The following is a 17,610-nucleotide window of genomic DNA, read 5'->3' as shown; positions in this document are numbered from 1 at the left end:
ATGTTCTACATATACTCTTGTAGCATTATACTTAATCATCATTAAGTGGTTAGCTGTTACTCCATTTCACAGATAAGGAAATTAAAGCAAAAAATTGCCCAAAGTCACACACATTTTAAAGGGCAAAACAAGGTTTTAAAACTAGGCAGTCTAGCTCTAGAATCCTTGCTCTTAACTAATCCTTGCTCTATAGTATTTCTCAAGAAAATATTATAAAAACTATAACATATTTTGCTATCCCAGCAAAATCATATAAAATAAAATGTTCAACGTGACTTCAGGAATCCCCACACTCCCTAAGAGAGGCATGGTTCCCAAGTAAACAACACTGGCTGCCTACCCAACTACTACCCCTCCTCTTAATCCTTTCTAACGGAGCACCAATTTGGTTCTGGCATTCCATCCTTTTCCACATGGATCACTGTGATCACTTTGTCCTTGCCAGTGAATAGTTTAAGAATAAGTATTGATAAAATTCTGACCAAGAAAACATGAGAGGAAGTCTGCCACAGGGCTCCTGGGAAAGCTTTCTTTGCCAGGAAAGTGAAACTCACAACACACGATAGATACCATTTTCTGCCCTTGGGTACTGTGCCTGCATGTGAAGCCTAGAAATGGAGCAGCCACCTGGCGACCACACAATGGAGAACTAACAGAGAACAAAACTAAGATGAGGAGGGCAAAGGTGCAAGATAAGGAACCTGGGCCCTTGATGACTGCCTGAGTCAAAGTTTTCCTTTACTTGCAGCTGAAATCATCCTAAGCAATGTATCCCCAGTTCCAAACTAAATCTACCCTTCACGTCTCAGCTACCAAAGCCTTACTCCATGAAGTTCCATTGATTCATTCAAATATGTATCAAGTGCTGCTTATGCACCAAAGCATTAGAGGTTTTCTCCAAATAAACTATCCCAAAGAAATCGTTCTCTCCATTCTCTGAACTCCTAAGACACACAAATCAGTATCATACAATTTTGCACTTAATTGTTCTCTAATTGTTTCATACATATTTGCTTTCACTCACCAGCTACACTAAATCCCTCATAAAGGGTGAGCCTGATCTGGTGTGGGCAGATTACGTACCCAACATGAAATACCAAATGGAATCCTGAAGGGGTTCCCTTTTGCATAAAGAACATAGTTTGTTTATTTTTAAGGGCAAAGGAAAAAATGCAGGGTCTGTTTGGCTTTGTTCCTCCCTGTCCGTTGATATTGCTCTGTAGAAGTCCCCTTACTAGAGAGGCATCCCTATAGGGCATTATAGCCTGCTGCTATGGAAAGCAGAGGACAGAGATAACATCTTATTCCTCTCTGTCACACACATTCCACATAGTCTAGAGGGAGGCCTAGTAATATTGTAAGTGATCAGAAAATAATTACTGACTAAACCAACTAAATAGCGGATGTTGCAAAAGGGAAGGAGAAAGACAAATCACACATATTTTTACCTTTTTCCATTTTTGTCATGTAGACCAGACCCCCAATACTTAGGAACACCCAGGTACTTCAGCTTATGGGTACGAATCCATTTCTGAACTACAAATTCAAACAGATCTTTGTGATTTCAATTGTTATACACAAATGATAATTTTTTTAAAAATCATTACGAGCAAAATGTATTTAAACATGCAATAAGAATTCGCCTGTATTCATAAAAAAGAAAATGAAGAATACAGTAATGAAAAGCATTTTACAATGAAAACATTTTTATTAACCTACAAAACTGTTATCCTGCCCTTAAAATTGTCTTTAAAATGAAAAATCTATAAAAAGCATTTTTTTAAAAAATCACAACCACAGTACAGTCATTCCTTTGTTCTAGGGGCTTGGTTCCAGGAACCGCCACCCCTCAAGATACCAAAATCCAGATGCTCAAGTCCCTCATATAAAATGGTGTAATAGCTGCATATAACCTCCACACATCCTCCTATATACTTTATCTCATCTCTAGGTTACTAATAATATGTAATACAATGAAAATGCTGTATCAATAGTTGTTACACTGTACTAGTTTTTTATTTGTATTATTTTTTACTATTGTTATTTTTTATTGTGTGTGTGTTTTTTTTTTCTGGAATATTTTTGATGCTGGTTGGTTGAGTCTGAGGATGTGGAATCTGAGAACACAGGGGTGGACTATCCTGAAGTTGCCGTTTATCTCTCTAATTACATAATGTTTACTTGCTTCTATAGGAAGACCTATTTTTCATACCAATCTAAGAGGTTTTTCTTTCTCAATATAAAAGTCCTCAACCAGGAAATCAAGATCTAGGAGAGATGGAAAAAGGACAGAAGGGACTAAAGTAACTAGGAGAGGTTCTGGCTCTCTACCTTGATATCCTGTTCTAGTTCAACAATAATTCTCAATGTTTAACAATATTTCCTAAATCATAGGTCATTTATTATTAACTTTATTCTACGTATCAATACAGATAAAATCTTGATGCAACAAACCCATTAAAAGATCAGAATTCTTTCATACAAATCTCATGTAAGTGGAATTTGTAAAGCAAAAAAATAACAAAGAGTCATAAAAAATAAGATATAATGCTCTAGGTCTTGGCTTAAAAAAAAGTTGGTCATTTTAAAAGTGTAAACGTATGTGTACTGTACTTCTTACTTTGCTCCGGTTTTGCAGCTCGTTGGTAGAACTTTAATTCAGTAAAAAGAGGTCCATTGTCACTGGGTTCCTTAAAATATAAGAGTTAATTAGTACTAGCAGTAGTTAAAATTACTGAGATATTTTCAATGAACCTTCAAAGACCAACAAATCTATTTTTCTGTCCAATGTAATTTTGATACTTAAGTTTATAACTGTGTTAAGTCAAACTCCTTAGAAATGTTCAGAGAAATATTAGTCTATATTTCTTACATTGCTCAAGTTCCATTTCTATAAGTGATATATTATACAAAACCAGATATATAGCTCAGCCTGCAGAAGTTTAAGAAAAATGTTTAAACTAATTTTCATCTTTATTAAGCTTTCCCTTAAGCAAAGATGAGCAACCATCTTAACTGTATCACCAAGGGGCTACAAGATATTTCTCAGATTTAATAAAATTTCAATACCTGATTTAACCAATTAATGCCAAAATCCCATTCCTTTCCTGTTTTCATTACAGTTATATCTACTTTATCAGGACTGGCAAAAACAGACCTTACCACAAAGAAGAGTGCATATTCTGCATCTCCTTAACAAGCATGCACTGTCCACTAACCTGCACCTTTCCTTTCTGCCACGGATTCCTACGTTTGTCAAACCAAAGAGCCATTCAACTTATTTCCCATATGATTTAAAGTCAAGAAAAACATGGGGCTCATTAACAATTGTCTTCTACCAACGTTATGGACTACATTCATTTTATATTTTTAGAGATATTAACAATTAAAATTATTACTAAAGAAACATACATTCACAAAAAGGTATTTGCACAAACAAGAAATGACAGCCTGTCAGCAGTTTTGTCTTGTTAAGTAAATATATGAGTGGAAAAGATCTTATAATTCTGTGGACTTTTTAAATAGTAAATTTCATCTGATTAAAATTAGTATTTATTTAATGTTTGGTATTTTGTGTTGGTCATTATTTATTGGGAATCAGAAAAAAGTATTTAAAGCAGTGAAAACTTCAAATGAGGAAACTAACATTTTTAAACTAATTTTGGGGTTGCTTTTCTTTTTAGGAGGTATGAGAAAAAATTATTTTGGGCAGAATATCTTGTGTAGCTGGAGTTCAAAGTTAAATAGAGCATTGGGGGAAGTGAGTAATGAGGCCTACTATCTTAAATGAGAGATAATTTATAGTTTTGGGTTACTAGAGATGACTTTTGCAAGCACTTAAAATATGTTCACCTTTTCTTCACTGAAGACATCCTCAACTGTAGAAAACCACTCCACACTCTCTGCTCTAATTATCTCAGATTTCTTATAATTCAGAAAATAGGAATCCCCAATTAAAGTACTTAGAGGAAGGTGGGCATGGTGGCTCATGCCTGTCATCCCAGTGTTTGGGAGGCCAAGGCGGGTGAATTACTTGAGGTCAGGAGTTCAAGACAAGCCTGGCCAACATGCTGAAATCCCATCTCTACTAAAAATACAAAACTTAGCTGGCTGTGGTGGCAGGCACCTGTAATCCCAGCTACTTAGGAGGCTGAGGGAGGAGAATCACTTGAACCCAAGAGGTAGAGGTTGCAGTAAGCTGAGACTGTGCCACTGCACTCCACCCTAGGAGACAAACCAAGACTCCGTCTCAAAAATAAAGTACTTAAAGGAAAACTGATTAGCCAATCTGCAGAGTCAGGCAGTTATGAATGAGCATTTAACAGCAAATGGGCAACACACGTTAACACTTGGATCACAACCTGAAAATAAGCTTGCCTTATTTGTTACAGGTAAGTACACTTTTCACCCTAACCTTGGAAGACAGTAGTATCATGGCTTGGCATACATCAACTCCTTAAGAAGTAGGAACTAACCAACACACTGAAAAAGTATGAGTGCTGATTCCTTAATTTATGGACTCAGCACCCAAGTTTCTCTATAACCTGTGGCTCCTTTCCTAGCAGCAACAATAGTTTGACACTTGCAAGCATCTGCAAGAGAAACTTGCAATGTTTCCAGCCAATGGCTAAGAACAGGTCTTCGGTAGGAATCACAGAATCAGTGTAAGAAACAGAAATTCAAAAAGAGGAATTCTGGTAAAGTTCCTCTCCAAAGCTTACCTTTGGAATAGCTCATTTATATAATTCAGGTTTGAAAGAGGTTTTCCTAAGACAAATCAATATAAAATTCTGATTTATTCAGTTTCAGCCTACGTCATATCAACTTTAACTTTCAAGTTTTCCTTCAGGCAATAATTTATTAAACTTATAATAATGAGAATCAACCATATAAATCAGGCTATTATAATGAAAGCCCACTACAAGAAGGCTCTCCGGGCTCATTTCATACTTCTTCTAATCCAATAAACTTCCATTATCACAAAATAAAGGAGCTACTTCCTTGGCATTGCACTCTAGCCAAAGCTAGCTATTCCTGTTGAAGAAAATACCTTAACTCATAACTAAAATTTTATTAACATATTTCAAATCTAAAATACTCTGCCAACTCTATAATAGCCAAGATTTAGAAAAGAAATTGGGACTGACATTTTAACTAGAATATCACTAAACGTTTCTTTAAGACTTCTAAGTGTCAAAATGAAGATGACAACAGAAAAAAAATTAAAATGTGATACATTTCAATGGCACCAGCTAAAAGCAACTGGCTGCCATTTAAAAATGAAGCTGTACAAAATTTCTCCTTCCTACCAAAAAATTATGATATATGAATTAAAAATTCAGGTCACTTCTCATAACATCAGTGAGGAAAATGAAACATCAGTCTGCAAACTTCTTTCCAAGGACCTGTGAAATACAGATTCGTATCAGTTCACAACAGAAAAAGACGACGATACAATGACCTGTTAGGATACCAACCAAAAGCCTGACCTCTGCCTCTAGTTCTGCTACTGAAATGACTAAGGGTAAGTGCAATTCAAAGAACTACTAATTTCGCCAGGCGCGGTGGCTCAAGCCTGTAATCCCAGCACTTTGGGAGGCCGAGGCGGGCAGATCACGAGGTCAGGAGATCGAGACCATCCTGGCTAACACGGTGAAACCCCGTCTCTACTAAAAAATACCAAAAAAAACTAGCCGGGCGAGGTGGCGGGCGCCTGTAGTCCCAGCTACTCGGGAGGCTGAGGCAGGAGAATGGCGGGAACCCGGGAGGCGGAGCTTGCAGTGAGCTGAGATCATGCCACTCACTCCAGCCTGGGCGACAGAGCGAGACTCCGTCTCAAAAAAAAAAACAAAAAAAAAAAACCAAAGAACTACTAATTTCATATTAAGCCTGTCAGCAAGAGAACACAAAAGAAAATTTCTTTCTCCTTGCATTATCCAACTTATTATCAATTTAACATTTCTCTCTGCACAGTTACTTTCAGAAATAAAATAATGTTTCTCCTGCTGGTCAAGAATTAAGGCCCCAAACAAAACCAGAGACCATCATTTGGTACATAGGAGAACATTTTTAATATGTGCCTAACATCTACCTTGGATGGGTATGTCTTAACTTCACTCCAATGCCAAATAAGAAAGTTGTGGGTTAACTATCTGGAGCTGTTTCATAAGGCAGATACATGTATTACCAGCAATAACCAATTTCTTGACAAAGCGTCCACATTAAGTTAGAAACCCTTACCAGCAGCACAGGGTACCTACAAACCCCTACTGAAAACAAGGATAAAAATGTGCCTGCACACATGATTCCATTTAAAATAATTAAGGTGCTCTGTGTGCCAGATTCTACCAGTGGCTCTCAATCTTGATGCACAAAAGAATCACCTGGAAGCTTTACTAAAAATACCAATAACCAGGCCCTGCACCCAGAGATTCTGATTATACTCTACAACCAAGATTGAGAATCACTGTTTGATATGCTAGTCCATTATTAAGTAAAATTTCACATTAGAAAATCAATTTACCTTTATTTCTTAAGTAACATTTGCAAGTTTTTTCTCTAATGATAAAATACATGCTCATTTTAGAAAATATGGAAATTCTGATATATTTTCTTCATAAATAGCCATTTTATAAAACCTTCATACTACATATAGAACTTTGTATCCTGCTTTTTTAGAAATAATTATAAAACTTCCCCAAAGAGTAGTACATGTTCTTTGAAAACATGATCTTTAATAGCCCATAATGTTTTAAATGACAAATGTTCATAAACAGTTCTGATTTTAATACCAGGAAGAACTGATACTCATTTTACATGTTTGTTATTTGGTGAGACATTTCAACTATTAATATTATAAAGTGTGAGAAGGCAAATTATGAGTGGGCCTACTCTCTATGGTACAGATAAGACAGGAAAGTGAAGGACATCAGGAAGTTGAGAGTAAATGAAGAGAGTAGTAAAAAGGCAATGGGCAATTAATGGCTAAAAAGTATTCAAAAGAATAAATAAAACAAGCATCTAAAGACCGCATAGGGAAAACAAACTTCATTGACAAGGTCCTTATCAGATAATTTAAAATTTAGTTAGAGAGACAGAATAAACACATTCAAAAAAACTAAAAACAACTAGTGGCATAAGAAGAATAAAATTCTAAAATAAATGTTAATACAATGAGTGCTATAGGTGTTTATTGAGGAGAGAGTGTTAGGGGAAAAGAAGCAAATAGAAGTTACAAATTTCCCCTTCAAAGGAAAGAGAAAGTCAATAATATTATTTTTTGTTTTATTTTTGGGTTTTTTTTTTTTTTTTTTTTTTTTGAGATAAGAGTCTCACTCTGTAGCTTAGGCTGGAGTGCAGTGGCACCATCTCAGCTCACTGCAACCTCCACCTCCCAGTTTCAAGTGATTCTCCTGCCTCAGCCTCCCGAGTAGTTGGGATTACAGGCATGCACCACCATGTCCGGCTAATTTTTGTATTTTTAGTAGAGATGGGGTTTCACCATGTTGGCCAGGCTGGTCTTGAACTCCTGACCTCAAGTGATTCACCCGCCTCAGCCTCTCAAAGTGTTGGGTTTACAAGCGTGAGCCACTGCGCCTGGTCAGTAATATTGTTTTGTGTATGACATTCTTCTAGGATAACTACAATATCCAAAAAGTTACTAAAATATTAAATGCAAAAGAAAAATCAACTGAGTATTTATCGCTGTCCTAATTACAAAGAGAAGAAATAATAAAGGATAATGAAAACAGAACTACATCAGGAGACAGGAGATACACAGTCCTAAACTAGGTACTTGTTCTTAAACTTAAAAATATAATTCATTACCTTAAGCATATAGAAAATACCTGTTCCTGGCCATGTTTTTTCTTAACCGTGTAACTTAAAAAGGCAGTAAAAGTCAAGTTACATTGACTAACAACAGAAATACTTCTAATCACTCACAATAAAGAACAACAGAAATATTTCTAAGTACAATAAGAAAGCACATCATTCTAAGATAAAATACAACTTAAGTTCAGAGGCCATGTGCCATGGCTCACGCCTGTAACCCCAGCACTTTAGGAGGCTGAGAGGGAAGGATCACTTGAGCTTGAGTTTGACACCAGCCTGGGCAACAAAGCAAGACCTCATCTCCACTAAAAAATCAAAAAGATTAGCCAGGCATGGTGGTGCATGCTGGTAGTCCCAGCTACTAGAGAGGCTGAGGCAAGAGGATCACTTGAAACCAGGAGATCAAGGCTGCAATGAGCTATAATTGCACCAATGCACTTCAGCCCAGGCAACAGGGTGAGACCCTTTTTCAAAAAAAAAAAAAGGTTCAGGCTATACAGAACAAAAAAGACATGATTATACACCATTCCACCTACAAGATATGACACTGGCACACTTTCCTTCCAAGACACAGAAACGGCTATGCCAACTAACTGCAAGGGGTCAGAGGTAACCACATCATTTGAACCTCAACATTATGAGACGTCATAAGGAGACTTGCTTTCTTCTCACAACAGAACTCTTAATGAACCTAAGAAGAAACTCATCTTACCCATAGATTTTAATATTTTAATTTGTATTATCAAAAACAAATGGACACAATATTCTGCAATTAAATACAAATGACCCAATTTAATAGTAAGAACTTAGTTCCTCTGATTTAGCAGCAGGCTGAATATTCCCAAAAGAATGTTATTCCATAAATGAAAAAGAAGAAAAATCTACAATGAAAGGCCATCATGAAAAGGGGCAGGAGAAATAAAGCACTGACACAACTTGAAAGGCATCACGTTGCTTCCGCTTCCCTGCACGAGGGAATAACTGGGACCCAGCCCTCCCGCTGCAAACAAAGATAAAAACAGACTTTAAAAAAACAAAATTTCTGTTTTCAGAAATTAGATAATGGGCAGGACAGGAGGACTGTGACCCCTAAAAGACAGAAAACAAAGTGAGTCCACGGCAGCCCTGGTTTTTTCTCCTAGAGGCCCTAGGAGTAAAAAGGAGGAGACTTAAGAGACCTACAGGGCAAAACGGGGAAGACCAAACAGAGTGCCAGGTAGGGAACTCTGCTACCAAAATCAACAATGAGATTGGAAACTTTAAATTAAGAAACAGTGCGGAAAAAAACAAAAGACCACTATCCTTCATGAGCAAAGACAGAAGAATGCTTAACGAAGTATTCACAAATCAGTTCTAGCAGTATGTAAAAAGTGTAATACACCATGACTAAGTGGAGTGTATGTTAAGAATACAAAGTTTGGTTAATACTCAAATATCAATCAATGTAACTGCCACATTAACAGAATAAAGGAGAAAAATCCTGTGATTCATCTCAGATGTAGAAAAAGCATTCAGAAAATGAATAGGCAAACTACAGTAGAAAATGTTTAAAACACATATCTGAAAAAGGAACTGCATCCAGAAAAAAACTCTCTTACTACTCAATTATAAAAAGCAAAACAACCCAGTTATTTTTAAAAGATAAAAATAAGAGGAAAGGGGCAAAAACGATGGAAGAGGCACTCCACAAAGGAAAATACATGAATGGCCAATAAGCACAACAAAAAACTGCCCAAAATCATTAGACATCAAGTAAATGCAAACTGAAACTATAACTCACATCTACACGCTAACTGTAATGGCTAAAAAACAAATACACACACCTGACAATGCCAAATGTTGAAGAGGAAACAAACAGAACTGTCATGTATTATTGGCCAATGTGTAAAAGAGCACAGCCATTTTGGAAATCTGCCTAGTACTTTCTTATAAGTTTAAATAGACATCTTCCCTATAAACCAGCAACTCTAAGTATTTATCCAAGAAAAAAACCTATGTCCATAAAAACACTTGTACAAGAATGTTTATGGAAGCTTTACTCATAATACCAAAAACTGGAAACAACCCCAATGTCTATCAAGAGAGCAATAAAATCAAATGATTGATACACCAACAATATGGATGAACCATTAAAACATTATGCTGAGCATAAGAAGTTACAAAACAATATATACCGTTTAATACCATTTACACAACCTTCTGGAACAGGAATAACTCATTCATGGCAAAAAAAAGGAAAAAAAAAAACAACTCAAGACAAGTGGTTGCCTCCAACGGTGCAAGGGAGTAGGGTTTTGACTGATAAAGAACATAAGGAATCTTTTTAGTGTGATGGAAATGTTCTACATTTTAAGAAGTGAGGGATACACAGGTATATGTGCTTGTCAAAAGCCTTCAAATTGTTCATTTTATATCTACGTACTTCCCTGTAAAAATTATGCCTCAATTTTTTAAAAAAAGTTTAAAAATCACTAAAAAGGTCCAAAAAAGCTGACTCCTAACTCCTAAGAGATAAAATATAAAAGGGAGTAAAACGAAACAAAATGAAAACCTTCAGAGTAATCCTAATTTCTGAGTTCTGGCTGATATGGTTTGGCTGTGTCCCCACCCAAATCTCATCTTGGATTGTAGCTCCCATAATCCCCATGAGGTTGTGGGAGGGATCTGGTGGGAGGTAATTAAATCGTGGGGGTGTTCCCTTCATATGTACATCTATCCCATTAGTTCTGTCCCCTTAGAGAACCCTAATACATGTATCCTGTAGGAGAAAAAGTAAGGGAGGAGTTATATGTTAATTTGCCCAGATAATACATCCTGTTGGTTCTTCTATTTAACCAAAATATATTCTTCATATGTATCAAATAACTTTGAAGAAGGGGAGTAACAAATGTTGGTAAGCAAAAAGGTACATAATTGACTTAAAAAATAGTTAAAACGTCTTCTAGTTTGCCAACATATAAATTGATCTGGCTGTTAGAAGTATGCTTATGTCAGACAGGATGTCACCAATCTTTACTCATTACAAACTAATTTCAACATTATTATAGCAAAAAAGGCCCAACAATCACAACTAAATAAATAATTTAATTTACAAAAATGGAAGGGGAAGAAAACTGGGAATAAACAGAAAAAAACTGACCAAGTGGAAGTCCAGAAGCAAATGCAAAATAAAATACAATAAAATTATATTAAATTAGTATACTTATAGGATATAAATATAAAAAGTATCTGTAAAAGTAGCTGAAATTTCTTAAATGAGCTGAATATTTTTATTCCACATCTGCATGCCTCTATGCTTTCATTCATTTACCCCCAAATACCAGGACCACTTTATTTCAAGAGAGGAAATTTTCACACTCAAGTGATTTAAAAACTATAAAGCTACTTTTGTGTCTTATTACATATTTTTTAAATTATTAAAAATTTGGTATCTTATGGTTTAATCAATTCTAGCTCATCAAAAAAGGCATTTTACAAAACAAATACTACACCAAATCAACAGAAAAGAAACAAATTAGCTAAAATATTTCTTACCACTTTTACAACACAAGGTGCATCACTGCCAACTGACTCTGAAGAATTCATATCAGCTGTTTAAAAAAGTAAAATATTTAACATCAGAACAAGTAATGTTATAAAAATATTAATATTTAGGTTTGTGTATCTGTAACCCTTGATAGAATACACTTCAGTTCCCAAATATGTTTCTCAGAATATTACAGTACATTTCACATATTTTAAGACTTTTGTTCATGTTTTACCATATCTGAATTTAGAATACATCTTACAATTTCTGGTTTCTTCCATATGATTATCAATTACATATGGGAAACTGAGTTAAATAAGTTAAAGATTTCTTTATTCAAAAGTACTAATGGCCTTTGATATGCTAAAGGATATTGTGAATTCCTCAGAGGGTGATACATTTCTTTAATAAAGTATGAAATTCTTTTAAGAGGAGCATCTGAAGAGTAAAAAATGAGGAAGCTAAAGTTCTAAAAAGCACTAGTTTAGGAAAAACTTATCTGGACCAATAGTTCAGGATGTTGGCACTAGAACTTTCAACTGCCATCAGAATAATTTTAATGTGGCTGTCATTTTATTTCAAGCAAATAAAGAAGTACAGTTGCCCCAGAATACTGAGTTAGAAAAATAAGGTTGCCCATATTCATTAAACAAATATTTACCAAGTACATACTAAATGTCAGTTTCTAGGAAATAGAGATTTAGCAATGAACAGGAAAAAATCCTCACTTACGAAAAAAAAAAAAGAAAATCCTTACTCTTACAAAGCCATCATTTCAGTGGTAGGATGCAGACCAGAAATAAAATATGAAGTACATCTGACAGTGTGAAGTGCTGTAGAGGACAAATTAAGCAGGAAAGAGAGGTAAGCAGTGTGGCCACAAGTAACACTGACCTGGTGTTACCCAAGCAGTGGCCTGAGAGCAGGGAGGGAATAAGCCATGTACGCATTTAAGTGAAGAGCACCCCAGGGAAAGCAGCACCAAGACCCTGATGTGGGCGGGCACAGTGGCTCACACCTGCAATCCCAGCACTTTGGGAGGCCAAAGTAGGTGGATTACCAAGGTCAAGAGTTCGAGAGCAGCCTGGCCAACATGGCAAAACCCTGTCTCTACTAAAAATACAAAAATTAGCCAGGCATGGTGGTGGCACGCACCTGTAATCCCAGCTACTTGGGAGGCTAAGGTGGGAGAATCACTTGAACCTGAAAGACAGAGGTTGCAGTGAGCCAAGATCATGCCACTCCACTCCAGTCTGGGCAAAAGAGTGAGACTCCATCTCTAAATAAACAAATAAATAAATAAGACCCTGATGCAGGAGTATGCTTGACATGTTTGGAAAACAAGCAGACAAAAGTAGCTGGGGAGAACTAAGTGAGGCAGAAGAAGAGAGATCAGAAAGCGAAAGCAGCAGGGAACAAACACGATGGGTTTAACAGGTAACATATAGGTTTTGGCTGTCACTATGAATGAGATGGGGAGCCACTGGCAGAGGATCAGCAAAATCAGACTGTGGTAACAAAGACTTCTTTCGGCTGCTTTGTGGAGAATGGAGTATAGAGGCAAGGGGCAGAGGCAGGTAGATCAGTCAAGAGGCTAAACCAATAGTCTAAGTATATGGATTATACCTCAGGAAAGCTACTAAAAATTTTTCACAGGTTTGGTACAAAAATAATGTAAAATAAAATATATTTAAAAAATTTTAAAGCATCATATACAAAGATCAAGAGTCCAAAGGGCAGCAAGATGGCTGAAGCACAGACTTTGAGGAGATAAAACGGATGAAGATAAATGTTGTATATGAAGGGTCTTGTATGTCACTCTTTAAAAGTCTGGCACCTTATTTGAAGGGCACTGGGGAGCCATCAGAGAGGTTTAAACAGGATGATCATATTATCTGATCAGTGTACTTGGTCATAAAAGCCATACTGATAACAATGGTGTGCAAGGCAGCAAGACTGGGACAGAGAAGATTCGGTGCTATAGTCAGAGTCCAGACAAGACATAATAATGACCTGACCAGGACAGTGGCTGCAAAGGTGGAGAGAAATGAATGGATCTGAGAAGTCACCCAGGTAAAACAACAGGACTAGAAAAGGAATTATTAGTGAAGGATATTAGTGAAGGAATGCTCAAGAATGCCTTCCCAGTTTCTGGCTTCAAGGCTGTCATTCATTGAGACAATCCTCATGACAGGATCAGGAGATAAAAGATGATGATACGAGTTTTAGAAATGCCTGTAGAATATCTAAGTAGAGATTCCTTACAGGCCAGTGGCTACGGACCTGGACTCAGGAAATCGTGTCCTAGGCTACAGAAAAAAACAGAAATCAACAGTAAAGAGACAGTAAGAGAAGCTTGACATCACTCAGATAGAATATATAGAATAAAAAGTGAACAGAAGAAGAAAAGCTGGAACACACAGAAGTGCCTATAAAGATGACGAAGCACAGCCAGAAAAGCAGAAAGAAAACTAGGGGAAAGGTATGTTATCATAAACGATAATGGAAGCAATTGTTATGAGAAACAAAGATAAATAGTATCAAATGCTATAGAAAAAAATGCAAAGAAAATTCAAAAGCAATCTTTTTAATTCATTAACAGCAACTGCTGATGATCTTGAATCTGGCTGTTTCAGTGTATCACAGAGAGAGAGACTGGAGGCGACAATACTCAAGCAAGTGCTTCCTTTTACAGATTAGTCATCCCAACCTTATAAAAGTAAAGTTTTATTACAGAGGTCAAATCATTGCCTATTAAAAATACTATTAGATGGCATCTTTTGATGATAAATACAGATAAAACAGAGACACATACAAGGCAAGTTTTAAATTTGCAAACGGTTACAAAAGTAAATTAATATAAAATGAAGAACTATTTTTTTAGAGACAGGTTTCTATTATTATAGGATGGCATAAGTCCACATATCCTGTATAAAGACAGCTTATATAATCTACCATCTCCCCTAAATCACAAGATCAAAAATATATACCTGGCTAATATAGCCACTACTCTTTCATGATTTATAAGGATTTTTGCCATAAATCAGAGGTACAGCCTAGTTCACTGGAATGGGTTTGGCTCTCAACAAAACGAGAGAATCAACACATATTTCACAAAAAGGGTGCTACTGACCGACAGGAATCATATGTATAAAATATGATAAAGCACTAGATTTCAAGCTATGTTTCATAAAGATAGCTACAGAAACTGCAACTGACCAACGGCAGCCCACTGGTCCTGGAGCAGGTGAAGTGTTTACTCCTCTTGAGTAAGGGCAATGGTCATTCACCTACGTCAGTGGTTCTCAAACTTTAGCATGCATCAGAATCACCTTGATCAAACACTGCTGGGCCCTCCCCCTACGGCTCTGATTGGTAGTCTGAGGTAAGGCTCAAAAATCTGCAGGTCTAACAAGTTCCCAGGTGACACTAATCTGTCATATTATTAGTATTCTCAGTAAGATATTGCTAAAAATAAAATTTTATAAACCTCCATTCCAGAAATTAATCTGAGATTAGAAGTAGAGTGAGAATATAGAATGGAAAAGTTAGAAAAATCAGAAGCAAATATGAATTGCATTGTATCACTACTAATATTTATTGGGGAAACAGCTTTAGAAGCAATCAGGTAAAATATTTTTTAAGTCCATAATTTAGTTAATATAACAGAATTTCAGGATTCCACAAGGGGTCCCCAAAAATTTCAGAATAAGTATGTTAGTTATCTGCACATTTAATCAGGCCTAATATGCAGTTTCTGGGTAATTCTCCTAGTTCCAGTATGATGGCTAAGAGCGTTGCACAGAAAGAAACACGAAACCCACACTTGTAAAAGATTTGCAAATCTCCAAATTAGACAGAGGGAATAAATCCCACATAGGTGGAGGTGGGAGGGGAAAGATATGTACATGGGTTTCTTTGGGTCTCAAAAGAGATTAAGATTACATAAAGTATCTTAAAAATCTAAAGTCCTAGTGCTCACTAATGATAGTATTACAGCTATTTTACCCTCTTTTTCTGTTGTGACTGCATTAGCAATTTCCACTCCTACGTCAGAGATGCATTTTTGCTTAATCAGAAACTATTAAGTTGACTGCAGATTATTAGGAACATCCTATAATAGCTCATAATTGAGAAACCATTTTCATAAGCATATACATCTTTGGATTGACCATCAGCAGCAGTCACACACTTACCAAGATATATACAGCCAAAGCCTCCTTGGCCAATAGGTAATCCTACTTTCCATTCCTTTTTTGCCATGTCAGTTATTATCTCCCCAACTGCAAACTGTTCTGCAAGATGTCTCTTTGCGGGGCCCTGTCTTCCAGCTTGAGCTGCTTTTACACGAGGCATTTTCACTGTAACATGAAACAAGGACACGGTCAGAACTGTAATCTTAGAAGTGTTCAAAACATTTTTCCCTAAGGAAAACTTCTATATGGAGATGCTGTTCAAATTCCTACTTACTCCAAAACGTAAAGGATATCTGTTAATTCTGACTTATAATGGCTCAAATCCTATTTGATTATCTCTTAACTTTGGAGAAGAGACAATAAAATCATACATGCAATTATTTTCAAGGAAATAATTAGGTTTAAGTTCCAATGGCATAATGATCAACTACAACTAAAAATGCTATTTAACAACAAAGAATTGCTCTATGAAGTTGAGAAGGAAAGGTGCATGCAATCAGAATGCATATTTTATAGGAACAAAATGAAGAGTTTATTAAGGTCAATACCGATATGACAAAACATAGTACAGAGATTGAAAACATAAGGCAATTGAGCACAAGGGGAAAGGGCAAAGGTTCCTGGAACATGCTAGTAAATGCTTTACACAGGTTCCCATCCATCCTCGTGACTCTGTGAAGATTACATCATCATCCCCATTTCGAGGAAATTAAGGCTCAGCAAGCTGGTAAGTGGTGGAATAACAGAAATTTGCACTGATGACTACCTGGCTCCAAGACCTCACCAACATGCTCCACAATTATGGAAGTCACTGTAACGAAGGAGCACAACTTTCAAGACTGACAGGAGAAACTGTGGCTTAGTCATCTGGGCAAAGCTGGTGACACCCAGCATTCCTAAGTTTCCTTTCTCATTAACTGTCCTTTAGGAGATGGATCATGACTCACTTTTCTCAGTAACACATGAGTTTATCATAACATTCAGAGAAAGCAGTGTTTTATTGTGAAAAGAGCACTGACTGAAATCAAAAGGCCTGGATTGCAGGTAAGACACCGGCTGGTTGGGTAATCTTGATCAAGTCACTCCACGCTGGGCTTCAAGTGCCCTCAAGTGTAACTCACTTCGTTGATTGAAGGAACTCAATTTGTACTAGTATGCATGTGTACATGTATGTGTTGTGTGATTTCAAACTCTCGGTTCTACAAATACTAATCAAAAAAGATTTAAGACAAGTATTTGTTAGGTTCCATAGTTCCCTAAAAACATACTGGAGATACAGAAAAGAAAGAAGGTTAATAAGAATCATTAAGACAGTATGCAATACTTGAAATGGTTATTCACATGAAAGAAGTCTGTAGCTCAGTTTTGAGCCTAGATACGCTACATACATACACAGTACATTTAACTGGAATTTTTCAGCAACTCACCCAGTATCTCTTCAAATATACAAACTCCTTATCTGCAAATGTTCCTTATTAATTTAGTGGGGATTTTTAAATTGAATTTTTCCCATAGAATACTAATGCATCTTTGCTGTCTAAATCTTCTCTAAGCAAAAACATCTTCAAAATAAATAAATGTATCTCTGTTATTTCTTCGTATCAATTAGTTCTCTTAATGAATGTGTTTTCAGTCATGGTAAAATCTTGCAAAATGGAATTTCAGTGCCAACCAAGCTAGCCTAGACTCAAACACAAAAAAAGGTTATTTTTACACCTATGGTAGTAAACCAAATAAGAGAAACAACTAAAACACATAGTACTTCCAAATATTAAAACAGATGCCCTTCTGAATTTTAACCAACTTTATCAAATCATCAATCTCTTATTTGACTGGTTCCTTATAGTAATCAAAATAGTTTAAAATGAGTGGACAACATGTTTTTTATCTTTATATATCTCAAAATAGTGACTGCACAATCTTTTGTGTTTTTCTGAAATTCCTTTCCAGAAGTGACAAAAATATCATATTTTAAATGAAATATTCTGGCTCAGCATCTACTCAATGTAAATTGTGGTCAATAAAAAGTGATTTTCCTCCAAATAAAGCTGTTTG

The 17,610-nt window shown here is 36.1% G+C and overlaps 1 protein-coding gene across 6 annotated transcripts in view; it reads right to left on the bottom strand.

Moving 5' to 3' along the window:
• Positions 1 to 17,610, bottom strand: part of VRK1 (VRK serine/threonine kinase 1) — an 85,516-nt gene that overhangs the window by 33,454 nt on the left and 34,452 nt on the right. For all 6 annotated transcript variants that reach the window (XM_015144442.3, XM_077938010.1, XM_077938008.1 and 3 more), the window contains 4 exon segments: positions 15,556 to 15,720; positions 11,368 to 11,423; positions 2,621 to 2,690; positions 1,449 to 1,536 (listed from right to left, as the gene is read on the bottom strand). In XM_015144442.3, coding sequence (XP_014999928.1) covers positions 1,449 to 1,536; positions 2,621 to 2,690; positions 11,368 to 11,423; positions 15,556 to 15,715 — 374 coding nt within the window. In that variant the 5' untranslated portion in view covers positions 15,716 to 15,720.

The sequence above is a fragment of the Macaca mulatta genome, chromosome 7 (genome assembly GCF_049350105.2).
Source record: "Macaca mulatta isolate MMU2019108-1 chromosome 7, T2T-MMU8v2.0, whole genome shotgun sequence".
NCBI lineage: Eukaryota > Metazoa > Chordata > Mammalia > Primates > Cercopithecidae > Macaca > Macaca mulatta.
This window is presented reverse-complemented; position numbering and strand designations above follow the sequence as displayed.